This window comes from Gallinula chloropus, assembly GCF_964237585.1.
Source record: "Gallinula chloropus genome assembly, chromosome: 5".
NCBI lineage: Eukaryota > Metazoa > Chordata > Aves > Gruiformes > Rallidae > Gallinula > Gallinula chloropus.
Window position 1 is genome coordinate 74,656,000 of NC_140090.1, and position 27,931 is coordinate 74,683,930.

At 44.4% G+C, this 27,931-nt stretch overlaps 1 protein-coding gene across 1 annotated transcript; it reads left to right on the forward strand.

Annotated features, from left to right (window-relative positions):
• Nucleotides 1-602: 602 nt before the first annotated feature.
• On the forward strand, nucleotides 603-27,570 carry SLC18A2 (solute carrier family 18 member A2; the record flags this gene model as incomplete). The annotated part of the gene is made up of 15 exons (XM_084265429.1): nucleotides 603-723; nucleotides 2,502-2,853; nucleotides 8,455-8,513; nucleotides 10,088-10,171; nucleotides 13,365-13,457; nucleotides 13,855-13,944; nucleotides 14,053-14,096; nucleotides 14,172-14,232; nucleotides 19,144-19,239; nucleotides 22,127-22,205; nucleotides 22,452-22,503; nucleotides 22,955-23,018; nucleotides 24,057-24,176; nucleotides 25,141-25,274; nucleotides 27,463-27,570. 15 exons carry the CDS (start codon nucleotides 603-605, stop codon nucleotides 27,568-27,570), a joined length of 1,557 nt encoding a protein of 518 aa, XP_084121555.1.
• Nucleotides 27,571-27,931: the final 361 nt, after the last annotated feature.

Genomic DNA, 27,931 nt, shown 5'->3' on the forward strand with positions numbered 1-27,931 from the left:
GTCAGCGCTTGAGCAGTGACATCCCCACGCTCTGCATCTGCTTTGGCACATGTTGTTGGGCTCACAGAGGTTCTGGCGTTGCCCAGGCAAGGCAGGCAAACAGTCAGCAAATAGCCACCCCTGCCCACAACCCGGCGAGCTCGCTCCTTGCCCCGGAGCATCGCTGCCCGGGGAGGGGAGTGGAGGGGAGACGAGAGGATTTCCCCCCCTACGCCGCTTCCCGAGCTCCCTGGCCTCGCAAAGGGACCAGAGGTGCCGCCTCCTCCTCCGCTCCCTCCTCCTCCTCCCCCCTCCTCCCCCTCCCTCCTCTTCCTCCTCCTCTCCCTCCTCCTCCTCCCCGCTCCTGCCCTGCCGGCTCGCAGCGTGCGGCTGGACGGGACCTGCGCCGGGAGCTGTGAGCCGGGGCCGGGCTGTCGGCGGCCGGGTGCGGCGCGGCGGGGGGGGTGGTGGTGGGTGGGTGGGGGGAGGGAGGGGTCGCGGAGCGGTGCCGCGGGGCTCCTTGCGCCCACCGAGCCGCCCCACCGCCGCGGAGCTGCTGGCCCGGCTCCCCGCCTTGTCCCGACGGTCCCTAATGGCCTTTGTCTCTCCGCAGGGACGGGAGCATGGCTTGGGGCGAGTTCAGCATCCTCCGCTGGCTCCGGGAGAGCCGGCAGTCCCGCAAACTAATCCTGCTGATCGTGTTCATCGCTTTGCTCCTGGACAACATGCTGCTCACGGTGGTCGGTAGGTAGAATGGTTCCTGGGCTCTGGGAGGGGGGGTTTAGTTTGGGTTGGGTTTTACTTCTTCCCGGTTTATGCCAGAAATAACCTCCGGTGGCAGGTGTGGCCCCCGAGTGCATGGCTGGTGCTCCCAGAGCTGATGCTCCCAGAGCTGATGCTCCCAGAGCAAACATATCCCAGCACTGATTTTTATTGGTTTTTTGGAACACGATTGATATTCTGGGTGCCCCGAACACGCTGCCGAACACATCAAAGGCTCTCTTTATTTTGATGTTAATTGCAGGTTAAGGAAGGGTATTAAAAAGGTCTTTGTAATTCTTTTTTTTCCTCTGCTGAGTGCCACTAATACTTCGCAGAACAGATAACAGTATTTTTAGCTCATCATCGGTTTTTTCTCCTGTGGTCAGGCAACTGAAACAACAGGCTAGATAACACTGGAGATGCCTGCTTCCTTGTGATAGTTACTCTTTCCCCCACGTTGGTCATAAAACGATAGGTTAATAAGAAAACTATCTAACTGGGTTTTCAGAAAAGCACTTCTGTGAGTTGGTTTAATAAAATAATCCAAGTTTTGATCAAAGTGGAAGATGCAACTTTTGCTGGCTTCGGTCGTGTAACGTCAACATTCAGGGATCCACTCCAAACACTTGGGTGTTCTTCAGGGACAGTTTTAGAAGCCCTTGTGTGCAAATGCTTATATGAATTGAGAGAAAAGCGTTTGAGAAAATAGTGGTAAATGGGTGTGCAAACACACACACACACAGACACACACACAATGTGCAGAGCTGGCTCTCGGACAGTGCTGCAGTGTCAGCTTCTGGAGCACACTCCTGAATTTCTTGGGGGGCTTCAGCTTAAAAGCCGATGCCACAACGTGGACCTTAGGTTAAAATATACCTATCTTCAGCAAGTCAGTTTTGGATTATCTATCTATGAATATATTTTCTAATTAAATTGATAACATTTAATTATCAGTAATAAGTATGTTAGAAGCCCTAGAAATTACTACAGTTTGCAGACCTGCTGAAAGCGTGGGCTTTTTCAGCAGGAGATGCAAGACCAGGAGGGATGATTCTGTCACTAGTGTTAAACTGAATGAACCTGACATCTGTTTTTACAAATTCTGAAATGCTAATTTCAGAGATAATATATTATTGCTATTAAATTGCACCTAAGATCCTAATGGATATACAGGAGGTCCCCTCTGGATGATCTTTTCAGTGCATGTTTTAAAAAAACCCAGAGAGATATGCAAACATCAATATATTAGTTCTGATTACTTAATACAGGAGTGTTTGTATTTTAATTTTTTTTCTTTCTGGGGCTGTTACTTATCAATGTTTTTGTGGTTTATTTTAGAAATATGACTTACTACAGGTTTTATATTTTTAGTTTAACACTAGTTTCAGTGGTTTTCTCATCTTTAATGTTTTCACAATCTAATGAATGGGTTTGTGCAGTCGTGCAACGAAGAGACTCTTCAGACAGGGATTTTGATACTTGTACATTTTGCTTTCTGAATGACACCTGTATAGAAAAATCTTACATGTATGAAAACCAGCAAAGAAACTAAACTGCACTTAGGAGTTATGGGTGTGTTTTTTCCCATGAGCAAACTTCTGTTTAGTTCTGTGTTTCCACCGTTCAAAATCCTTACTAATGTGCCCAGTAGGAAAGCCTTGTATTTCCTAATCAGTGGCAAAGCCAACAAGAAAATTTGGTGATTCCATTTACAAATAACCTAATAGTAAGATGCCAATATATTCTATTTGTTTTTCCAGTGCCAATAATTCCCAGTTACCTTTACAGCATCAAACATGAGAAAAATGCCACAGAAATCCACACTACTAAGCCTAATGTGGTCTCACCAACGATGGACAATTTTCAGAGCATCTTCTCCTACTATGACAACTCAACAATGGTTACGGGAAACGAATCTGATAAGACACAGCCCAGAGAGTTGCATCATACCCAGACAGAACAAATGATAGTAAATGTGACTCCTTCCCCATCTGACTGCCCGAAGGAAGATAAGGACCTGCTGAATGAAAATGTTCAAGTCGGTCTCTTGTTTGCTTCAAAAGCAACAGTGCAGCTAATCACTAACCCCTTCATAGGGCCACTGACAAACAGGTATGTTATTTCTGCTGTGTTGCTCAGGATTTTATATCGATGTTTTAGTCCCAGCTCGAATTTCAAACCAAGTATTTTTAATTCTGGTGTGGCCCTCACTTCCTGGCCTTCTCACTTTATCTATCTGGAGGAATATTTTAGTGAAGTGCCCACACCCTTTCCAAAATAAATGGGTAAGCTGCACCATTTGATACGTTCAGTATTGTACACTTTTCCTTCAGCTCCTGAGTTCTCTGGTTCTTACAGAAACTTCTTCAGAAACAGTGTTGAAATGTCTTCAGTACAGCTGTCTGGAGCCAAAAGATGCTACAGCATTAACGAAGCAGTGGGAACTGATGAGATATCTGTTACTCCTACATTAGGCACATATGAAATTGAAGCTGTAGGCAGGGTTCAGATCCCTCCCTTGCTCTCGTAAAGACTCACAGCTCTTGATGCCATTTAGTGTTCAACAATTCTGGGTAATTTGAGGTAAGAAGCAGTGGGAGATTTGTGTGGACCTCAGTGAAAGATGATCAAGTGTCACATTTTGCTGTGCCACATTTGTCACGAAGTCCAGCAGATCTCAGATTGCCATCAGTACATGCTCTAGCCCAGCCTCCAATTTGTTCTCTTTAAATTCTGGCATATATATGATATTGTGAACGAAACGTGTTTAAATGGTGCACTATGGAAAATCTATGTAAGCCAGGATCAAGGGTATAAGTACCAATATCAACGATTTATAACCACTCCCCCTAAAACATCTGAGCACTAGTGATGTCTAGAGACCAAAAAGTATTTACAATATCATATAAACGTCCTATGTTCTTAATTAATTTAATTTTATTGTTAGCATTTTGTGTGACCATTCCCCACAGAAGCAGCTGCAGTCCTCCCAAACCACGTAAGAGCTCGATCTGTGCAGGAAATACACTCCAAGCTGTATTCAGTTGGGTCACTAGATTTCATATTTCTTATTTAAACTATTTTTTATAAAGAACTTTCCTCTCAGAAAATTACATGCTCCAGAAATTTGTCCTTGTAAAACCATTCTGTGTAAGCAGTCAGTGCTTATCATATGTGGCAATAACCAAAACAGCCAACACCTTTTAATGCTACGTATTTCAGGGCTTGAAGCCAGAACTACAGCTTACAGCTTATATATATTGTCTGAGTGTTTAATTTCAATCTGAAATTAAAAAGAGTATTAAAAAGAAGAGTACACCACTGAGGGCTAAGCATCGGTTTGATGCACAGTGTTATGAATTCAAAGCCCATATTCAATCTGTGGAACCGATCTGAACACAAAAGCTTTAAATGAGACAGACGGTTTCATTCCTCTCTCATTTCACCTCATCTCCTCCGGCATTCCACCTGCACACACAGAAGTTTGCCATGGCAAAGTTACTTTTCCACAAATATTGCTGCAAGTTGAGGAGGAAAACAGACTTCTGTTACCTGGATTTTCTGAATTCTTTCTGAGGATATGATGGGTCATCCACAGGCAAAGTAAACAACATCAAATAATATTTTCGTGGTAGTTCTCTAGGTATTCTAGATCTTCCCAAAGATCTATTGCCCTGTTGATATTTACTTTTCTCTCTTAGTGCCATCATTTCCACAACCTGCCAAACCAGGAGAAAAGCAACAACATGTTCCATGTTGTTGATGGCTTTTTCAGTAGCACAGTTACATCACGCTGTAGATATGATCTCTGCTCTTTCTTTGGTAGACATCTGCCTCAGCAAGAAGGTGCATGTTCCTGCTGATGCCTCTCCATGCGCCTGAGCATCTCAGGAAGGGAACCTGGTGCTGCCTGTGCCAAGGCATGGGGTACCACCTTCCCCAGCAGCAGCTGCCAGTTTGGCAGTGGGTGTTCTTGTAACATCTCCCTTTGCTGCTTTTGCGACCAGGGTTGGCAACACACCAGTGTGAACATGAGTGCTATAAGCTGAGGTTTCCTCCTGGAAACAACCTACAGGGTTGGGGTTTTTTTTGCAGGGGGCTGAGCATGTGATTCCAGGATTGCATGCTCAGATGCCCAACAAGTTGGAAGAATAAAATCAAGGAGCACATCGTCCCAGCATCCTGTGCAACAGACTCCTCCCACGTAGCAGAAATGGCACCATAGTGGCAAAGTGGCCCTAAATTAGATTTAAGGATAAATGGGTTTCTTTCATGCGATATGTATATCTCAGCACCAGGATCTGTCTTTCTTCTGAGAACTGTGTAGTGGAAACTATCAGTTGAGACATTTATCAATTAACTGTGGGAGTTGTTGGCAAAACCCCTCCAAGCTGACATTTCTTAATAACTGAGTGCACACGATCAGTTAAAAGCAGTGTGAAAATTGTGATTATTATAAATGAAACAGAAAATATCTGAGTTATCCTTATGAAGACTCTTCCTTTGCACTGATAAACCTCAGTGAAAATGATTTTTGCTGTTACTACAGAATTTCAGCAGAATATCACTGCTGACAGAGGGTGGGTTGTTCAGTTCAGGATCAGGGTGCAGAGTTTGTTGAGATGCCCGGTGTGTCTCTCTTCCCACATAGGTGGAACTTTCCGTTCATGGTTTTAATTTTTCAGTCAAATACAATTGGAGTGATTTGGAGTTTTAATTGAGTACAGAGTTTCTGGCTTACCGGTCTGTAATGATACACTGTTGTAACCTTGTGCTTATCCATACTGGCCTCAAAAATCAGCAAAAATTAACAGGTACTTTCATCATTATTTTTACACCCCTCTGGCTACAGCTTTAAACTTCTTTGCAGGGGAGAGAGCAGCTAGGACCACGACAAGATACATGCAAAGAGTGAGGTAGAGATACATAGCGTTTGTAAGTGCTGAGTTACAGGTCAGTTCATATATATATAAGGTTTCCTTTGAGTTTTTGGCTGGTAATTCAGGTGACCGGTTCTGCCCCATCTCTACAGCACGTGTGGGTGGAGAACATGGGGACCACATCCTTACCCCTCAAGTTTTTCCTTACCTTCATGCACATTCAGCAGTTCATTGGTTCACAACCTTGAGGAAAATCTTCATGCAGTACGTCCCCCCAGCCTTTACCAGCAATGCAGGAGGTAGCCAGCCTGCCAAGCAGGACAGAAGTAACAAGGGATGCTCACGGTGGTGCCACTGTAGCTGTGTAACAAAGTTGAGACCTTGTGGATTTGCAGCACTCTAATGGTTGGATAAAGAGGGCTTAATCATACAACAGCTACTATCCTGGTGGGTGTAACCTTTATTTTACTGCTGCACAGGACCCATCGATCTGTTCTCTTATTGTAGGGTAACCTTATTAATGGGTACAATCCGCTTCCAACCAGTCCTGCAGTCTGGGGTCATCGTGGCACTGAAACAGAGTAAATTAGGTGCTCTCTGTCAGCCTTTCCTCTTCCTCCTTCAGCTAATGGCTTTGGCTTTTCCAGAGGTCAGAAGTACTTGTAAGGAGCAATTTAAGCTGCAGGTAGCCTCGGTGAAACCTGCTGGACTCTGCTCCAGATTCTCTTGGAGGTTTTAGAGAGGAGTGCCAGAGAAAATGACATGTTGGAGTGTGGCAACAAGAAAAAAGAACAGACAGGCTGTAATATTCTTTTGCGTTGCACGTGTGCAGAGGAACAAAACATAGAGATAACTGATGGAGCATGTCATGCCATGGCCAAGAAGTAGAAACCACATATTCACAGGTTTCACAAGGGAAGAATGTGAATGGCCCAGGCCAAGGGGCAGGATCACTGAATTAGAGTCAGTGCCTCTCCTTTTGGTGATTATTTATGCCACATAGTGGAATTGTTCGGTAAAAAGCTCCCAGTCTGTGCTCTTTACTATCTGTTGGCTAGATCAGGGAATGCAGCTGCAGATGAGACATTTGTGGTAGCACAACCTCCAGCTAATTAGTGCTGCTATTTCAGGAGGAGGCAGGGTGTGCTAAGATTCCACAGGAAAAGACAGTCTGCATCTGTAACTGTCAGCTGGATGTGGGTAAGACTGTTCCCTGAGCAAGAGCAATCATGACTTCAGTGGTCTCATGCAGGGGCAGCACACCAGGATCGTGCATCTTCAAATTGTGGGTGAAGCTTCAGGCAATCTTAGCTTTTTGGAGGATTATAGTGACTCAATTCAGCACAAATATATGTCCTATGTTGACCTGTATACCATTGCTTCCTGTTTGATGATCACTGGCGATGCAGACTTTGGCTAAAGAGACTAGCTGTGACTAATTTCTGTTTGGATGAAAGGTAAATGTTAGACCTCAGTGTGAGCAAGAAAGCATCATGGTCTGATGGGTAGCAAGAGCAGAACTGAGTTCGCCCTCTGCTAGGTATTGCTTCACACCTTGCTGTGACTCTGTCCAAGATAAAGGAGAGATGCAAAAATCAAGTACAATGCCAGGGCAGTACTTCACTGAGCATTAAAAGTGGCTTCCAACACCAAATTGAAAATAAAAGCAGTTATGGTTAAAGTCTCTGTGACCTAATGATCATTGAGCCCTGCACTTCAGAGAGTTTTCCATTGTTCATTGGCCTTACCTGTATACAAATTATATTAATGAAAAAACAAAGCTTAGAATAATTGGGTTGATTCACCTGTCTCAGGACTGATGATATTAAAAATGAAAAGGAATTACACACTTCCATTATTTGGTTGACCTACTTAAGCCAATATTGCCAGCACTAATGCCCAATAGCCTCAAACTGGGCGTAGGAAGTTGAAGCCAGTGAGTACTCCTTTGAAAAGCATCACCCATTGCTGAAGAATTTGGCCCTTAAATAATACTAATATGTTTAAAATGCAGGATCTTGCAAAAAAAAAAAATAAAGTGTGCTGAGTAGAATATACAGACTCTTCAGAGCTGCCTGGGTAGTGGTTTTGATTCTAGGGTAGAATTCTAACGGCATGGAAAATGATATGTTGTGAACTGTTTTGTTGCAATATCATTTTTAGCTGCTGAAAATATGTGTTTGCTTTCCAGACAGAAAATCCTTTATTTCCTGGAAACCTGAAAGTACTTAGAGCAACCAGGCATTTCTGAGTCCTGATGAAGAAGTGGGCTGATGAAGGAAGCTTTGATCAGCCCCATTTTTACTACTAAACCCATAGAGAACAACAATTTCACCCTCAGGTTCTTTGGGGACTTTTCCAGTGCTCGTGGCTCAGGCAGAACTCCCAACAAAGCTGATGACAAATTTTCCCAATGTAAAGCCATTGGTGTGACTGTGTCTCATTATAGTCATTGTCCCATGAGGACAGAGACAAGCATTGAAACACTACTGGGAGATTTCAAAGCTCAGCATGGTCAGACACATCTTCCCTTCCCATATTCTTGGCAACCCCATGGAGGCTCAGAGGGGCTTTATTTGGAACAGTTATGGTGGGACAAGAACAGGGCAATCTATGCCTTTCCAGGGTTTCAGACACAAAGTCTGCTGTGCAAGGTGCAAAGGCAATTATTAACATGGACAAATTTGATCCTGTGGTCCACAATCAATAGTTCAAAGCCTACCAAGGCACTACAGATTGGGTTTTCTGTGGTGTGTGCACTCATGTGAGTAAGTGTAAGTGAAAATGTCAGAGAGACAATCCCAGAAATGTGAATGTTCATTTTGTTTTCCAGAATAGGCTACCAGATTCCACTGTTTGCTGGCTTCTGCATCATGTTTGTGTCAACAATCAGTAAGTGCCTACATACTATTTGGTCTGACCCAGATGCAAATTTTAAATAAATGATCTATAATTATTATCTCTAAGAATTCTTCCTGTTGATGTAGAGAGACTAATTTCCAAGGAAAACTTAAGGGTGGCTGCTCCATGTGGATGGTGATGCTGATGAGATTTGAATGTGCTTATGAATGTGCTCTGAGGAATTCACCACCTTCCATCCCACCTTGGCTCAATCTTTCTCTCTGGTTCTTGTACTCCAAAGCAGTGCTCAGAGAGCTTTAAACAGATAGCCATGGGAAAGCTATCAGCCTTGAGAAACCTCTTGCTATCTCACAGGATCCTTAACAACTAGCTGCCATAGGGGCTTATCAGAAAGATCAGAAGCTGCAGTGGCTCATGAGTAGAGTATGAGTCAACAGTATCATAGTGTCGTTAAACATCGCTATGGGATGTGCAAACAGCAGCACAGTCTGCAGGTCAGCTGAGATAATTTGTCTGCTCTAATGGCATTGATAAGGCTTTAGCTGCTGGATTATGTTTGGTTTTGGCATGGCACTTACAGTTGTGCACTGGATGGATGAGTGGAAAGGCGAACACCAAGGATCTGTAGAAGCCTGTGAGGAATAGTGAAAGAACCAGCTTTGCTTCAGAAAGCAGATGTAGGATGTATCAGAGTCTGACAAAAACACTTTTCCATGTCCACTGTATATAAGAGAAGGAATAACAACCTTAAAACTATCAAGGGGACTAAAGTGCTGGAGATTACCTGATTTTATACTTGCTGATGACTCTGCATTTTTGGAATGATAGACAAATATTGGTTGGGGTGGAGATAAGTGAGCCTAATTTATGGTGGAGGGAATTATGGTTAGATGTGCTGACAGCCTGCCTTCCGTTATTCCTGATTTTTCTCTGTCTACGTGGGTAGGGATTTTGTAAGACCTGGTGTAGAGCCCAAGAGGCACAATGCCGCAGGGAGGTGGGAGAAGTGCATGTGGATGTTGAGTTGATTTGGCATGTAGCAGCTTTCCCCAGCTATAACCTGTCTGGCAAAATTCCCTAGGTGGCCAAGAGATGGGAGTGGAAAGCAATTTTTAAAAGCTCATGGTGGATTTAATGACACTGACACAGGCTCTACAAGCAGAGATGTGCTTGGGTTTCTGGGGCGGTCTTACTTCCCAGCCTTGAGCCTGGAGCTTCAGGCAGGGCAGCCCTAGATGAAGCAGTGACAGTGGAGGGGAGGCAAGGCTGGAAAGGTCAGTCTTACCACTCCTCCTATGTGCAGCCGAAGCAGAGCAGGATGTAATCAAATCCTAAGTAATTAGCTAAAACTGCTTGTGCACTTGCATTCTGTGTCACCAGGAGGCTTTAGACACCTGAGAGCCATTCAGCACTGACACATCCAAATGCAATAAGAGCAAATAATGCAGTTAGCATTGAAAGTGGCACAAGTCACTGCAAATGCCTGGCTAAATTGTATGAAGTTTTTGTGATAGTTTCAAGAAATCTAACTTTTAAACCTAGTTAGAGTTAACCTAATTTTAAAAATGTACCTCTGTTTTGTTTTGGGTGTCTGTTTTTTTTAGTGTTTGCCTTCTCTGGAAGCTACACGTTACTGTTCATTGCCAGGTCCCTCCAAGGAGTGGGCTCCTCATGTTCTTCAGTGGCAGGTAAGTAAAGAGGTGATAGAATAAAATGCAGATCACAAGGTTGGAAAAGACCTTTAAGATCATCAAGTCCAACCATTCCTATCCTAAGCTAAACCACATCCCTAAGTACCTTATCTACCTGTCTGTTAAACACACTCAGGGAAGGTGACTCAACCCCCTCCCTGGGCAGCCTGTTCCAGGCCCTGACAACTCTTTCAGTAAAAATTTGTTTTCTAATATCCAATCTAAACCTGCCCTGGCACAGCTTGAGGCCATTTCCCCTTGTCCTATCTTCTGTCACCTGGCTGAAGAGACCATCACCCACCTCTCTACAACCTCCCTTCAGGTAGTTGTAGGTGGTGATAAGGTCTCCCCTCAGCCGCCTCTTCTCCAGACTAAACATCTCCAGCTCCCTCAGCGGTTCAGATCACACTGACTGCATCATTTTTAGTCATTTTCTGAACTGTATTTTGTCTGCCATTTCAATAATTAGTGCAAAAATATTCAATTAAATCGATTTCACTTTTTTTTCCTGTCCCTTTCATATCAAGTAGCTCAAAAGCAAATGTCTTCTCTGCCTTCCTTGGTATTTGGGTTGCTGCAAGGAAGAACACTAAATGAACTGCTCTCTCCTTGGGATTTCGGCATCAGCTTCTTCAACATTTCAAATTCATCTTTAGCTGTTGTAAAGGTCATCGGGAACTTATGTTGGTAGTAAGTAGGGACAGGAGCTCTGTCTGTTCCTGAAACTTCTGTTACAAAATGCTGTTCTCAGGGACTTGCCATGCTGTCTGCCAGTTTGGACTCTGTTTACCTGTTCCAGGTTTCTAATATAAAGTTCTAATTTCTTTAATGACCAGATGAAATGGAGCATGTGTTTTCAGCCCAAATTATTGAACCGTTTCTGAGCCTTGAGAAAATATGTTCTCTTCATGTTAGAACATTTTGTGTTCTTTTCTTGGGAAAACATCCCATGATGGCAGCAGCAATATCCATTTGGTTTGGGATAGGAGGTGAATAGAGCATTTTGTCATAAACGTGTCTCTTGGCTTCCTCAGGAAAACTCCCCCTTCCAAGTTGGACTGACCTATAAGCAGGGGTCACATACACTCCACAGAAACTTCACAAGAATTTGGCAGCTGGATTCCTCCTAGGTTCCTTTTCCAGGGATTTTGCAGCAGCTCACATCTGGGCAGCACTGCTTGGGGCGGCTGGGGAGATGTGACACCCCAGACTGAGCATTCAAACTTGGAGCAAGAAGCACCTTGTGCTGAAGATGGGGTTGAAGCTGTGCCACAAGCACTGGTTAAGCAGAGATTTGAGCCTGAGGAGGAAGAGAATGAGTGAGGAAGTGGCTGAGGGAGCAGGCAGGGGCTGGTATAAGAGGCCAAGGATAGAGATAGCGAAGGCAAAGACAAGGCAGGAGGAGTGGAGGCAAGAAAATCTATCTTTTCTCCTTGTACCACTTAAGGTGACAGGTCAAGCTTTCCAGAGGGAGGGTATGCCAGAATCAAAACTCTTGTCCAGCTTTAACTCAGTCTCTGTGCAGTGGGCACCTTGAGATACAGCTCTCGGGTCAGTAGGTGATTTTATTCTCAGAGAACCTACAAAATAGAGCAGAAAAGGCCAAGAGCCCATCTAGTTCACCTCTATCCTTAAGGCAGGATCAGCTTTGTATCTGTTATTCCTCATGCATACTTGACAGGCATGTTCTCAGGAGCCTACAGAAATGCCCTCAGCATCTAGCTTTGTGCTTAAGTACCTTTATTGTCAGGAAGTTTGTTCTGATGTCTCATCTAAAGCTTCCTTACTGTCATGTAAACTCATTTCTTCTTCCCAGACTTGAGAGAACACGGAGAACAGTTTATTTGCTTTATCTTTGTGGCTCTTTTTCCTTATTACAATTCTGTTATCACATCTCATATTGGTTTTCTCTTCTCTGGTTGTAAATTCAAAGTCCTGAAGTTGTTCCTCATAGATGTTTTTCTAAGCCTTTGCTCACCCTGATTGCTCTTCTCTGGTTAGTTTCCAGTCACCTTCACCTTTCTTCCTGGGCTGAACCAGACCCAGCCCTCGGAAGAAGCTCTGACACCTTACAAGGGTTGATGGAGGTGAGGGTCAATTCACGTCTCACAGGCAAATGAAGTTTTCTGTAGTATCCCTGCCAGCCAGTCTTTTGCCTCCCACCCCATTCGTGCATGTAATCATTCCCACCTAAGGGTAAAGCTTTGTGTTCTCCTCTTTGTATTAACTCCTATTTTTTTTCCAGAATATTTCCCCAAACCTCACAAATCCATTGTGAGTTCTGATACTGCTCTCTGACTCACTCTTCAACTGCCCATGGAAACGATTTGACACCACCCACAACTTTCAATAGGCACGTTAATCCACACGGGACCCTCTCTCTTTGGATACACGTGATGGGTGGCATTCACTTGATGAACGATCATGCAATATTTTGCTTTCTGTTTCTGTGTAGCTGTGGAGCTTATTCACTGGGCCCTACTTAAACCTTGATTTGGAAAGAGAATTATTAAGCTCTATGAGGACTCTTCTGCAGTGTTTACACCTACAGTGTCCGAGCGCTTCACAAAACCACAAATTAATTAGGCTTCTTGTTTCCTTTTGTGAAATGAAGGTTCATCATCCAATGCAGAAGTGAGACACGTGAAGATAAAAGTCAGAAGTATCCTTTCATTTTGGATGCTGCACTTGAAATCCCCATTTTCCAAGTAATCAGCCCTGCATAATACCTCCTGCCAGAGCACAGTGGCACTGACCACAGCTACAGCTGTGAGTGGTCACCAGACCTTTGCGTCAAGCACCCAGGGTATAAATGGGTGTAGATGGGGAATACTTGTCAAAAGCTTTGTTTCTGCTCCTTGAAAAGCATCATCTGAAAGCTCTGTGACCAAGGCAGGGACTCTAGCAAATCATGACACTGTTAAATCACCCAGATAATACTGTACAGTAGAACATGGTCTTGCAGACCATTTACATTACCAAACCCCCTTTTGCTTCAAAGTGAATTCTATGGGGAGAGAATATACATCGTTGTATATTTCATTGTATACGTACACATCAATATACACACACAGAGATACGTGCTGTCACCTCTGTATAAGGGCTGGCAAATGATGATCATAACCTGGAGCACACAGATGTATAATTTTGTGTTGTGCTTTTGTTTCTATGTTTGTTTTCCTAATTTTAGGGATGGGTATGCTCGCCAGTGTGTACACGGATGATGAAGAAAGAGGCAACGCCATGGGAATTGCACTAGGGGGCCTCGCCATGGGAGTGTTAGGTCAGTGAATTGGAGGCACTGCTGGCAAGAGAGGTCACCCCCAGCCTTCCCAAAGCATGTACTTGTCATCCGTGAAAGCATCAGAAGGTGTCAGCAAGAGTCATCTCCAGATTGGACTCGTGGTGCATGTTAAGAATAGTTTTTCCCACAGCAGCACCTTTCTTATGCTGATGCCTACATGAGGCAATGATCCCTGAGATGTTTGGCTTTTGTTTACACAGATGAGTATTCTGGGGAATATGGTTGTTGTCATGATCAGTGAGCTTTGTGAGGATTTTTAACTTGAGCTTTTTGGCCACTGAGTGCCAACAGCAGGATGCCCAAGCGCTTGCAGAGGGCGTCTGTTTGGGGTCAGAGATGTGGCTTCACAACTGCATCCTTTCTTTCTCTCTGGCAGTGGGCCCACCTTTTGGGAGCGTCATGTATGAGTTTGTGGGGAAGAGTTCTCCTTTCCTGGTGCTGGCAGCTCTAGCTCTGTTGGATGGAGGTCAGTAAATACGAAGAGTCAGTATCACCTTGTCGTCCATCCCTTTCGTATTACCACCATGGAACCCACTTCTTCAAGAAATGTTACAGTGTTGGTTTCTTTCCACAGCTATTCAGTTATTTGTCCTGCAGCCATCCAGAGCACAAGCAGAAGTAAGTATTAAAGTAAAAACAGTCAAGGCAATGGATGATGCTTTGCCTTTCCTAATCCCAGCTTTTGTTCCACAGAGTCAGAAGGGGACGCCGTTACTGACGCTTTTGAAGGACCCATATATCATTATTGCAGCAGGTACTGGACCTTTTTAAAAATTATTTTTAAAAATTGGGAGGTTTTTTTGTGCTTCTGACAACCCCCAGTGTTATACCTGGCATCCTGGAATGCCTCAGGCTGAGCTGGTTTAACAATATTGTCATTGGCTGGTTACTTTTGCATACAGCTCAAAGAAGAATATAACCTGTTGGTAATACAGGATGAATGTGCCAGTAGAAACATAATGGGCAGAAAGTTTGAAGTGTCTTTCTGGCTGAGAGGACACTAATGACTCGCAGTTGCCTGTTCAGGCAATGAGATGTGGCCACGAAACTTTCCATGAGGCAAGTGAACAATGCCGAGGCTTTCAGAAGGAGGAATCGCCAGCATGTGGCAGGCAGGTGTAGGGAATAACTCTGAGCTTGCTTTGTGTTTGAAGAGGGAGCGTGCTTGGTCTCTAGAGTCTGGGTTATATTTCAGAAAAGGTCTGGGCTGAATGGTGAACGTTTGGCATTACCTGTATCATTTGTGTAATGAATGTCTCCAGGGAAGTTTGCCTCTTTGTGCTGCATTTTGATGGGTGTTTATTCTGAAGTCTGTCCTTAAGCCTGGTTCTCCCTAATGTTCATGAACTGTCTGCAAAGAGATTGATATTTTTACAGTTTGTTCCTTAGCTGAGGATAACCTGCTTGCCCAAGAAAGCGATTCTTCCAGGTATTTTGGGGGTTGGCTCTTTCTTGGTGGTCTCAGGGAACGAGAGTTACCCAAAACTCTTTGACGAGACACTTGGTCGAACTGTGACTGAAGTTCCACAAACTTTTTTCCCTGAGAAATTCTCAGAGCATTAAAGCCTTTTTCATAGAACAGAAGTATTTGAGGGGAAAGTGTAGCAGAGGCAGTACCTGTCTGAGGACACCGGATCTGTCATTCATCTAGTTCAGTGTCTCAAAGCAGTTGCTGCAAGGTGAGATTCATCTAGCATAAAAAGACTTCTGCAGAATAATCCCTGTTAAGGTCTAACTTGCAACAGAACGCAGTTTAAACCACAAAGTATGACCAGGGGACTGATTCCAAGGACAGACTATGCTTGACAAAGACTTAGCTGCTCATGCCAAGGTAGTCTAAACTAAGGAATATAAAAGGAACCAAAGGGCAGGTGCTGTCAGTGCCTCCTGGTTCCCCATCCAGTGCCACTGGACACAACAGGAGGCAGAGAAAGGAAAGATGAATAGAGGGGGAGAAGCATAAAGATTCTCTCTGTTCCAGTCCCTCCTGCTCTCATCAGTTGCTCTGGGTGACCTGTCCTGCTCCCATCCGACATCAGCACCCAGGATCTGAGAAGGTTACTGGTGGGGTTAGGTACTGCTTCCCAGTACGCACAGAGACTGCCCCATGCTTTGACAGTACAGATGATGCTGATGTTCTTTAACCTCAGCCTCTTCTGCTTTATTTCCCTTGCAGACCAAATCTGGTTCTCTGAGCTGAACACCAAATACCAACCATAAATTCAGCCATTTATCTGTCCTATGAATGCACATCCATCCAAGCATGGGATACGCTGCTTAAACATTAATTGCTTCAGTTCTGAAGCTGTTACTTTTTAAGTAAAAAGAATCTGAAAGTTTCATTACCCCAAGGAATGAACTATTTTCCAAGCTTTATTTTCTAACGTGGGAACTTCTGCTCCTAACGCTGGCAGGGAAGGGTGGACAAGTGGTTGGTTGGGATGGCAGGGTTAACTCTGTGCTCTGACACCTTAGGGCATCCAGGCAGGGCATCACACCCCACTTTTCCATATATCTAAGCCCGGGTATTATGTCTTCTGCCTCACAAGGTTGCTGGGAATGCAGAGATCCCACACTGCGTATGATGTTCAGTTACAGTGATTAGAGAGGGGAAGGTTAAAAGTCCCATTGGGTTTGCACTGCTCAGGGAGATTAAAGGTTTTGAATGGTTTTTAAGGCAGTTAACTACTGCATTAAGAAAATCTCTGCATCTCTAGTGGGCTTTGTTAACCACAAGTGAAAACAAAGGGCATTTTAGGTATGCTGCAAATGGACTAGCAGCTTAAGTGCTTTCTGCACTCTATTTAGGTACACTAATGTGATGGTTTAAATTCAGATTCGATCTCCTGAGCGTGCGTCATACACTTGAGTCATAATTGTTTGTATTCTCAAAGTACAAGCGCTTTCTGGCCAATCTGTCTTCTCCATAGCACAATATTACTCTTAACACAAGGTGTCTTGAACTCAAGCATGGTCTTCCTCTCTTCTTTCTGAAAGTGGGACTGTTTTCCCTTGATAACCCGTGTTGCCCATGAGTTAATAACGATGATGGTCACAACAGACAGGAGGCTGGTGCTGTCATTCCCTTGCTGTATATAGCAGTCCCTACGGCCAGTCCTGCTGCCTGGGTGCCTCTGGTGCCAGCAGTAGCTATTACAGGATGTGCTGCAGCCATTCCTGTTGACTGTGTGCTCATGGGCATCAGAGGGACAGGACCAGATGGAGCTGCTCACACGAAAACCTCTGCAGGAGAAAGGATTGGGAGCAAATACAGACTCTGCCTCCTGTGTGGATAGTGTGGGAGGCGATGCTTCAGAGTCAGTGCCATCAGTGCTCCTGACCCAGGCAAAAGAAACCTTGCTGACATGCTTTGTCACTGCTGGTAGGTGCTCAGTGATCAAAGTCAGCGTCATTCTCCCAGCCAGACCTCCCTGACAGGGATTAGAGAAACTTCAGGTGCTACTGGGTGGCAAAGTTGTATTGACAGACAAGCTAGTTTAATTTACCAGATCCAAATCTGGGGCTGAGACAGATGTCATCGTGACCACGTGGGTTCTTGAGGAGGTGCACGGCAGCTTTTCACCACTTACCTGCTTTTTCATGGAAAAACAGCAGTGATGGCTACAGCACTCTGCCAAGGTGGGATCTCAGCTGCAGGGATGGGGTCCATGATGGCTACAGCACTCTGCCAAGGTGTGATCTCAGCTGCAGGGATGGGGTCCAGCTAGGAGACTGTGATTTCACGCCTTCTGGCCAACAATGTAGGATTTATGCCTTTGGGAAACAGCCCTCTAAAGAGAAGTTGGCTCCAGGCAAGAAGGGAAAAAAAACCCAATATAATCTTCTTTAGGACAAGCTTTGCTGAGGCAGCACAGTCTTCATTGGGCTTTGCCCCGAGTTTGCAGAGTTCCAGCTCAGGCTCTTGCTTTGCTTTTGGGGCAAGTCCTGAAGCTCTGAAGTACCTTTGTCAACATGTACCTGACCACTTTGGTGAGCCCCAGTGATCCTGGGGCATCAACACATGTGTGTTGATGATGCAATATGCATGTTGATAGAACACATGCGTTCATGCACATGTTACCACTTGTTGTTTTGTGAAGTTTAAGAGTAGAAGAAGCCCTTTGCTATTCAAGCCTTCTCTCTTAGAATGGCTCTGCACTTTCTGTGGCCTGAAGTGTTTTCCCAGCATCAAAGAAGCTGCTCGAGCGTGGCTGGTTCTTGGCTTGGAAGAGGGAAGCCCTGAGGTGTTTAACCAAGGCTCCTCACAGACACCACAGCAGGGAGGGCGTGCAGCGGGGTGGAAAGGTTAGCTTCAGCCCTGACCTTTCCTCTGTAGGGTAAAGCAGAGCTGAACTGTTGCTCCTTGCCTCAGGAAGGGACTGATCCAGCTAGCCTGGAAGTTCATTTTAGGAACAGTGGGTACATAGTCTGATACATTCTGACAGGTTTGAGCAAAGAATGACATCAGTGCTCATTTGGTTTTGAACTGTATGATGGGGAACTTGTTTCAGGAGAAATAATGTTTCTCTGACCTTGGACAAATTAAGTGGGTTTTTGTTTTTTTTTTCAAGAAGAAAAAGATCTGTAGTAATTTTTTTTTTAAAAAAAAAGTTGTGGTTTATTTTTAAAGTAAAATTTGGATAGTAAGTGACTGTAGGAGTCTAGAATATTTTCCTAAATTTCAGAGTTTATAAATATTAGGAGGAAGAGTGGGAACACAGATTTGAGTGACTTCCAAATTCTCTTGACAGCCATTTTGTAAGGGATTAGCAGAGGACATGTCCCTTTGCCCTGTGTTAGGCTTTGACTGCCTCAGGTTCCTCTCAGCGAGTGGGAAAGACATCTCCAATCCAAAGAAATGCCGTGGGGTTTAGTGATCCCCGTGCTAAAGCTGAAGTGCTCTGCTGAGGGCAGATAACTTGACACAGATGCACCAGACTCTCGATCTGCAGGCGGTGGCATGGGACAGAGCTGAGCTCGGGGGCAAGAGTGAATCAGCGCTTCTACTGCTTGTTATCCTTTGTGTCTGGGTAACTAAAGGTCCAGAAATTCAAAAGGGATTTGGAAGCATTTGAAATTCATAGGGCTGGGCAAGCCCAGGCAGACCTGTGCTTTGCTGCATGGATTTACTGGCTGCTTGCTTTAGCATCTTTACATAAAATTCTCCTTCATAGACGCATCTCTCTGCTTGTCCCATGGAGGTCTTGATCCTAAACATACCCTATCTCATTGTAGTCATTCTCAGGTGATGGAGGCATAGGGTCAGAGCCTGTGCCTCTTACACAACATGGCTCTTTTTTGCCCCAGGAGACTGGGTAAAGACCAAAAGATTGTAGTTTTAGCTAATCATTTGTACAACAGACAGACCTCATGAACTTTCTAAATGTCATCAAGCTCACTGCAGACCTTCACGTTATGAAAGTAGCTTAACCTTTATTGTAGAATTTCTGGGAGAACAGAAACATACAGAAAGTTAGCCTTGCTGGGTTTTGCATTCTGTTCTGCTTAACATTAATCAACATTCGATGTGTGACAAACAGGGCTGTAAAAACACAATGCTTTTTGTAACAGCACCTGCTCTTTTCATGGGGTTTTATTTTCTTAGTCAAAAGAAATAATTTTACCTTCTCTTCCTTCCCCCTCTCCCCCCTTTTCTTTCTCTAAGGATCAATCTGCTTTGCAAACATGGCGATTGCCATGCTTGAACCGGCGTTGCCCATCTGGATGATGGAGACCATGTGTTCAAAAAAATGGCAACTTGGTAACGTACCATCTGTTATTTGCATCTCTATACTTCGTCTAATGACTGCCTCAGTTCTGGTCCTGCTACAGAGGGTCTCCTTGCATGCTTCAGGGTAGACTTTTTTACTATCTTTACGTTGCCATTGTTACACCCACACAGTTGCAGTCAGTTTGGTGCAGAGCGTGCTCATGCCAACACGTACCCCTTCCAGGGCTGCTCCTGATAATGTGTGGAAGAAAGATGGACTTGACTTAAGATGTCAGGACATGAGGAGCATTTTCCCTTGAATCTGGTAGATTTGACACCCTTTCAATGGTTATTTAGTCATCCCGTTCCACAGAAAGCCATGGGAGAGCCCCAGCTTGAACCCCCTTAAAATCTGTAACAGGGACACAGTCCCAGGAAACCAGTTTCCACAGGAAAACTGGGAATTTTTCCCACATATCAAGTTAGACAGGGCAGTTACTTTCCCTTTGAGGTGAACAGGAGGCTGGGGGGTGGAAGAAAAAAGAAAATGGACTAACTTCCAGTGAGTGTCAAACTCTGTGGGGGATGTTGATGCGAATCGTCTTGGGTGACATTTCATGGGGGTGTTTTTTTAATACCAATATGTGGCATTGGAAATAAAAAATCCTTCATGAAAATGATGTTAAGCTAGCATCCAAGTAATATCCCTGCTCTATCTTAATGTGGTGTCCCAACACTGTGGAGAAATTGCAATCCTTCGTTCTCATCAATGCAAACTCTGAACTAGGGTGGCCAAGCTAGAAGTCCTTGACATGCTGGGTGTGGTAATGAGCACTGGCCTGTGATGCAGCAAAATTAATGCAGAGGAGAAGAAAGGAGAAGAAAGATTGCTTATCTACCTCCCTCACTACAGTCTCCTATCACTGGTGCAACGGGAAAGAGATTTACAGATCTCTTCATTGACTAGAGGTTCCTAGAAGGAAAATATCCATTTTAAATTAAGACCAATTTTACCCCTTAATGATATAAGTAATTGACTCCATTACGCTTTGTCTGGTTTGACAGCATTAATTAAAGTTTTGAAGCCTCTTAAATTATGTCTTGAACTGCAGGGTTTTAAGCAAATGATTATCTTACACAATTTGGAGATCCAGCTGTTTGAAGCACGATCTGAAGAGGTTACAAAAAAAAAAAAAACAAACCCAACCCTTGATTTGATCAATTAATGTTCCTGTGCATAAAGCTTATTTAGAAAATTACAGTTCCCTTCAGTATAGCACATCTGACACACCAAATTTAACAAGGCTTTGCAGTATTTTTTTTAATATTCTTTTTTTTTTTTTCCTGGGTGTCCAGGCCTGCTGTATGTGGCCACTTGGTACAAACAGTTCTGCCTAAGCAGTACTGAAGTAGCTGTGGTTGGTTACACAGGTGAAAACGTTTCCCCAGCACCACCACTGTCACCCAGAAGGATTTTAATCACGGGATATTGCTGTGCTGAAAATTACCTCTTGGGTTTGTTTGGGGGTTTTTTCTTATGAATATCGGAGAGATAGGAGGGAAGATGGATAGGCAGGAAATGAGAAAATCTATGTTGCCTTGGAGAAAGATGAGCATGTACCCTTAAAGGAAACAGTTTGATTGTGTACCCTCACGTCGCAGCTGCTGTCTAAATCTGAATTACCTGATTTCGCAGCGACCAAATGAAGGCTTGCTCTGGCATGCACTAATTTGTCCAGCTTTCCCAGTCTCATCAGGTTTCCCAGATTTATTTTACTTAAGAAGATGCAAAATTTAATAGGAACAACAGAAAAATACTGTGTCATCTTCCTCCCGAGGCACGTGAGCAAACCATTCAACACCATTGCACGAGGATACAGTGTTACGTGCAGTCACCCTGTTCCTCCACCTCTCAATATTTTTCATAGGGTGGAAGTCCCTGCTCTCACCAGCATCATCCTCCCTGGTGTTCTCCAGGCAGCCGAGGTGATGTCAGACCATGCTCTCCATTAGCATTTCTTCTTTGACAGTTTCCCCTCTGGCTGAGTCCTGCCCTGTGACTTAATGTGTAGGGAGAGGATGAATGGTCAAGGAGAGCTTTTAAACCAGAAGTTCTTCTGGCCACTGTGCAGCTGGCATCTACTCCAGATACAACCACTGTGGTGGAAAACTCAGGACTAGAAAAAATTGCTGGTCCCAACCACCATGTTTTTCCAAATGGATGGGGTAGGAAAAAGAATTCACTTGGCTGCCCTTATCTCATCACAGATAGTGACAGGGTTTGATTTAAACCAATAACGGATAAAATTCACTTTTTAACTTTTACTGTAAATATATCGGCTAAACAATTTCAAAACCATGTTTTTCAAGGTTTTTCATCTTTCCATTACCAATAGATGCTTGCCCAAGGACCATACCATGGCAGGACAGACTCCCCTGTAGCACGAGGCCTCATGGTGTTCTGGGAAGGGGATGGTGATTTGCAAAGCCACAGCAGGAGTCCTGCTGCCCCCTCCTCTGGGGAGGGATTTGCCCACCCCTGACTGTTCTGGGCTTGCTGCATATGCTGAGCATATGCTCCATAAGCCATGTGGCCACAAAAGAGTTGCCTTGACCTATCCCAAAGCTTACTGCAGCTAGGTATAAACTTTCTGCTCTTTGTTCCATCCCCTCTCCTGCACCAGTCCTTGTAGCTGATGCTGAAAAACTCTTTTCAAAGGCATTGCATCGCTCCTGCTTTTCATAGATGATGCTCTTAGGTTTCATGAAAAGGCTGCAAGAAACCGGATATTTGATTTTTTGGGGGTGGGGGGAAGGCTATGCACGGAGAGTCCATTAGATACAGTCAGATCAAAATCACAGTGCCTGGGATTTATTAGTTTCTCCTAACGCATCACTAACATCATCGCTGATAAAACACCTCATTTGTGTTTTGCAGGCGTTGCTTTTCTTCCAGCTAGTATCTCTTATCTCATTGGGACTAATCTCTTTGGGATACTCGCACACAAAATGGGAAGGTACGCTTCATTTACAAATACTAATAATCTCCCAGTCTCTTCGTGTACCACTTCCAGCCTTTCCCAGGGCGGTGTATTGATGGTGGAAATGATTAAAGTTTGTTCTGTAGCAGCAGAATCGCTCTTTGGAACACGTTGCTGCTTTGGTGGTGTAACTCAGCACTTCAGGCAGGACTTTGAAGCATTTCAGATCAGCTCTGACATCTCGGTATCACCAGTCTCTGAGTGATGTTTCTTCTTTGCTAGGTGGCTTTGCGCTTTACTTGGGATGCTAATCGTGGGAATAAGCATTTTGTGCGTAAGTAGATCATGTATCTTTCAAAGCATCTGAATGTTCTTGTGTTCATCCTCAAGTATGTGCTTCCCTCCCCCCCTGAGATTTTGCTGCAGCTTCTGCTCTGTGAGACGTTATTAAACAATGTGCAGTTAATAGGATCCAGATCAGAGTGGTGAGTGCTTTCAAATTTCAGTGCTCCAATTATTTTAAGGAAGAATGGCTCTGAAAGGAGGAGGATGGTCCTTTATTTTTTTGAGCTGTCACTCAATGGTTTATTCTTGGTTGTAAGTGTGTCAGTAGTTTTAAGGCACAGTTGTGTGAAACAGTAGCCCAGAACGAGGATCAAACACTGACTCCCATGTGTGCACAGAGCGAGCCGTAGCTACTTGGAGAATTAATCCTGGAGAATGAAAACTAACCTCGTTAGCCTGTGTGGTGCAACATAATTAACTGCCTGAAATTCCCTTTATAGGTACCATTTGCTAAAAACATTTATGGGCTCATAGCACCAAACTTTGGAGTTGGATTTGCCATCGGTAAGAAAAATTATGACGACTTCTTCCGGACTGTTGTTCATGTGAAAACTGTTTTATATGAAGTGACACGGAAAATGAGTTCTGTTGCCTTCCCAATCTGATGGTAGTGAAACCAGAGACGTGGCCCAAGCAAGAAGGATTAAAGGACAGTGGTCAGGCAGTTTGAACCAGGCTGGATTCTGAAGCCTGTCCAGAATTGCTCTGTCGACCTAAACAGATCTTTGAAACGGTCCCTGAATGTATACATTGTTTTCAGAAATAAAGCCATGCACTGCCCAAAACCCACAGAAAATAATTTATATAGACATTTTCATAGAAAAAAAAAAATGGAAAAGACAGGCTTACATTTTTGTTCATCATTCCCAGGCCCATGGGCATGGGCTCTTCCTCCTGTAGTCTGCGTGTGAACCTCGCTTGTGCAGGACCACACAGTCAGGCTGGAGCAGCAACCACGGCTTGGTTTCTAGTGCTTGGCTGGTCAGCCCTTGTTCTGGGGCATCTTCATTCACGAAGGACTTGTGCCTGTAACTTCTTTCCTAACGCAACTACAGACTCCCAGTGTCTCAGCAGTTCTGTCAGCCATCTCGTGCTGTCTCTTGCTAGAGAGTGGCTCAAAAAGCAGGTTACGACGATCATAGTAATTTTGATTGACTGGAGACTAATGCAAAGCAAACTTTTAGGCCTATAATAAGTGTAAGTTCATACAAAAGGACTTTCCCTGAAGTGAAAACTACTTGGCAGGTGATATAAGATGGTTGATATGTGGTTCATGCTCTCTAAGCTTGTATCTCTCTTGTCCTCCAGTGTCACAAGTATGTACGTATGTGTATACACATTCATACACAACCTCTGACATAGTAAAGAACATAAAACAGATAATACAGTCTATTGTTAAGCAAATCTTTTGCTTATTGAAGAATAAACAAGAGATCTGTAATTGCTTTTGCATCTCATTTTAGCACATAGTTGGCCAAGCCACTGAAAAAGAAAAAGAAAGGCAATATTTCTCTGAAATCTCTTTCCCTCCCTCCTGAGCAGGAATGGTGGACTCCTCCATGATGCCAATTATGGGCTACCTCGTAGATCTACGTCACGTATCAGTCTACGGCAGCGTGTATGCAATAGCTGATGTTGCCTTTTGCATGGGCTTCGCCATAGGTAAGTCCAGCCTCCCCCTGCCTACAAGGCGCCCTTCAGAACAGAGAACATGCCATGGTGCCAGGTGAGAATCCCACTGGCATTAGCAGGCTTTATGAGCATGGGTTCTTATTTGCTGCAAGAACTCAAGGCAGAGGTAATTGTGAGTGGAACACCTTGCTTATGAGGAGAGGCTGAGGGAGCTGGGCCTCTTTAGCTTGGAGGAGACTGAGGGGTGACCTTATTGATGTTTATAAATATGTAAAGGGTGAGAGTTGGGAGGACGAGGCCAGACCCTTCTCAGTGATGGCCAGAGATAGCACAAGGAGCAAGGGGTGCAAGCTGGAGCAGAGAAAGTTCCATGTGAGTATAAGGAGCAACATTTTTTCCCTGTGAGGGTGATGGACCATTGGGACAGGCTGCCCAGAGATTGTGGAGTCTCCCCTGGAGACATTCAAACCTGCCTGGATACGTTCCTGTGCAGTTTAGTCTGGGTGATCCTGCTCTGGCAAGGGGCTTGGACTAGATGATCTTTCGAGGTCTCTTCCAACTCCTCATGTTCTGTGATTCTGTGTTTGGCACCTGTTTCCCTCCTCTGCCACAACACCGTGCTCAGCTTCATTAGCTATAAGAGGCTTGAAGGTGTCAGGCACTGAACACAAATGGGATATCCCTATGAAAGAGGCCCTGAGACATTGAAAACTGACACCACAGCTGTGGTCCTCCTAGTCCGTGAGGGGAATAACTCCCCACTGACCCTCTCCTTTCTTAAGTACGGATGCTGCTCAGAGCATCTCTAATTCCCTCAATGAATGTGGGGTATGGAGCCAGGAAAGGTTTATGTTATAGCTACACACATGTCTTTACATTCCTCAGACCAATTTGTAAAGAGGGAGCTTTGTATACATAGTGAATGTTGTTTAACTGGACTGCTGCAAATTCTGCCCCGGAGAGATCTTCAGAAAAGGCTTTTTATTTGTACAAGGTCCTTCTGCTGGTGGTGCCATTGCAAAAGCCATTGGATTTCCATGGCTCATGACGATTATAGGGATTGTAGATATCCTCTTCGCCCCTCTGTGCTTTTTCCTTCGAAGTCCACCTGCCAAAGAGGAGAAAATGGTAAGCATAAACTGGCTTTCTTTTGGTTTTGGGTGGGGATTTTCTTTGCTTTTCAAATGATAACTTCTCTCTGTGTCTTTGCCTTTAACTTCACCAAAAGAATCACTTTTGTGATTCCCTGTGAAGATGGGACCAGCACAGTTTATTTCACCCCCGTGCATTGTCTTTGGAATAACCCCCTCCCTTCTTTGTACGTCCAAGATATAGAAAGAAAAGCTTTGTATTAGTCACCTGTTACAGAGCCACAAACTTGGTTATCACAAAACAGGGTCCAGCAGACATCCATCTGCTGCAGCATACGCTGTGGTCCTTGTGCTAGAACTGCACTGACCAATGCTGGTTTATTCCTTTGTCTGCCTCAGCCTGGCTTCCCCCCACAGCCCTCTACAGCACATGCAGATGGCTTCTCTTATCTGTAGCATGGCCTTATCCTGACTCTCTTGTTTTTAAAGAACTTTCCCAGTCTGTGTTCTATATGGTGTGTGAGAAGAATGATGCTAGCCCAGTTTGGCATCTCACTCAGGCCCCTGCAGCTGGGGGAGGGGACATCTAGGGACAAGTCTCTGAACAGGTGAATGTGTTGATCCAGCCCTAAAATTAGGGACTAAGACACCTAGCTCAAAAGTGACACAGAGGTTATCAGCTTTTCCCCCATGGATGTTCACATTTGCTCTCTGGGTACATGTGAACACCTACTTTCCACACACCTGGAGCAAAGAGTTCCCCTGCTTTTCCTTTGCTTTCCACCCTATACCATTCTCCTCTCTCCTGTTTCTGTAGCTCAGCTTGCCCTTTCACACAATATCCTCCACCTGCTCCTCTACGCTGCTGTTGCAAGATGTGCTGTTCCTACAGGTTTGCCCTAGACCAGGTTTAAAACCCCTCTGACAGCATGAAGGGACCCATGGCTTTGCTCAGAAGGGTTCATCTGCTCAGGAAGAAGATAGGAAGCTCCCAAGGGAATTAGGATGACACAGCAGTGGGATCAGTAGGCAGAACAATCCCCTCTGTGATGCCAGAGCTGGGAAAATCTTGGAAAACAAGTCCCAGTCTTCGCTGTACCATCTATCCCCAGGTGTAGGCCTAGCCCACCCAGCCCTGCATCCTTGCTCACACTGAACAAGAGTGATTTGGCTTGAAACTGTCATTGCTAGTTGCTCGTTCAGCTGAAATGTACAGGTAATTTTGCATGGCTGTGGTCTCACAATTGCAGCACCACATCTCTGTAAGGTAAGGACAGGACCTGCTGCACATGCTGCTCACGTTGTGCACTGGTATGAGAGAACAGAAGGTGGAAAAATGAATCTTGTTGGAACAGTGGTGTACGTGAGGCCAGAGACCTTTTGTTTTGCACATATTTGGACTGCAGAATCCCAGGGATTCCAGTTAATCCCTTGTCATGACCTTTGTAGCCTGTACTGATTTTAGTTTTTAACATTTACTGCAGCTGAGGAACAGAAAAAGAAATAATAATGGAAAAAGGCTGCTGTGTCTTACTAGAGACACGATGCCTGTGGTGTGCTCCCCTGGGTTTCACATGCACCATGGTGGCACTCACTGAAGGGACAGTACCTCCCCTCAAAGTTCAAACACCTTTGTGTCCACCACATCCCTTGAAACACCCAGTGACTCCTGCTCCCCACGGGGCTTGTGTCACTCAACTGATGTGCCATTTGTTTCAGGTTTGACAAGAGTCAAAAGGAGCATCCCTACTTCGTGCTCTCAGCCTCATTAAGTTTGGGTTTTAACTATTCACGTTCATGAAATACACTACACAAATGCTCTGAGTACAGGCTCTGGCCTAGGGAAAAAACCCCAAAGAATGTAGTAAGTGTAGTAGGACTCTTGGACGTTCATCCAGCTTTTAATAGACAGGGGTTAAATACAGCGATTTACCTTTCCTGCAGCTGGAGGGCAGCCAGCTGTATTCCTATTTAATATGTGGGCTGAAGTACTGACTCCAGTATGGTAACAGAAAGTTGCTGGTGATGTCTGTAGGGCCAACAACCCTGAGACTCGTGGACTCCATTTATTCCAACTGATTTCAGTTTGGGCTCTGGGTTCGGGGGGGAGGGGGCAAATCCCTGGCTGGTGGGTGCAGTCAGATGGTCGGGTGGTGGAGGCAACCACAGGGCTCATCATGTCACAGGGCAGAAACACTAATGCCCACACTTTCCTTTTCCCATAGGCAATACTCATGGATCACAACTGTCCTGTGAAAACAAAAATGTATACCCAGAACAACATCCAGTCCTACCCCATAGGGGATGAAGAAGAGTATGAAAGTGATGAGTAACACCAAAAAGAAAAAGCCATATAACAACATATTCTGGTGTACAAAACGCAGTGTTTCACGTGAAACATCTCATCCCAAAATAGGTTTTAGTTGTGCTGTACATTTAATTGTGAAAAGGTCAATAAACCACAAAGATGTATCCTTTTCATTGCCCATGGTCACAAAGCAGACTGGTAACTGCCTTATGGGGAGGGGGGGAGTTTTGTAGAGGATTTCTATAGTGTTAATCTTTGTGTATTTAATTTTATTGAATATTATACTATATTTTTATTAAATGTGTAGTATAAATCTGTATAAACATGATTTTTTACTATTTTGGTTTTGTTTTTTTAAGTCAGGCATACAATATTTCCTAGTTTGC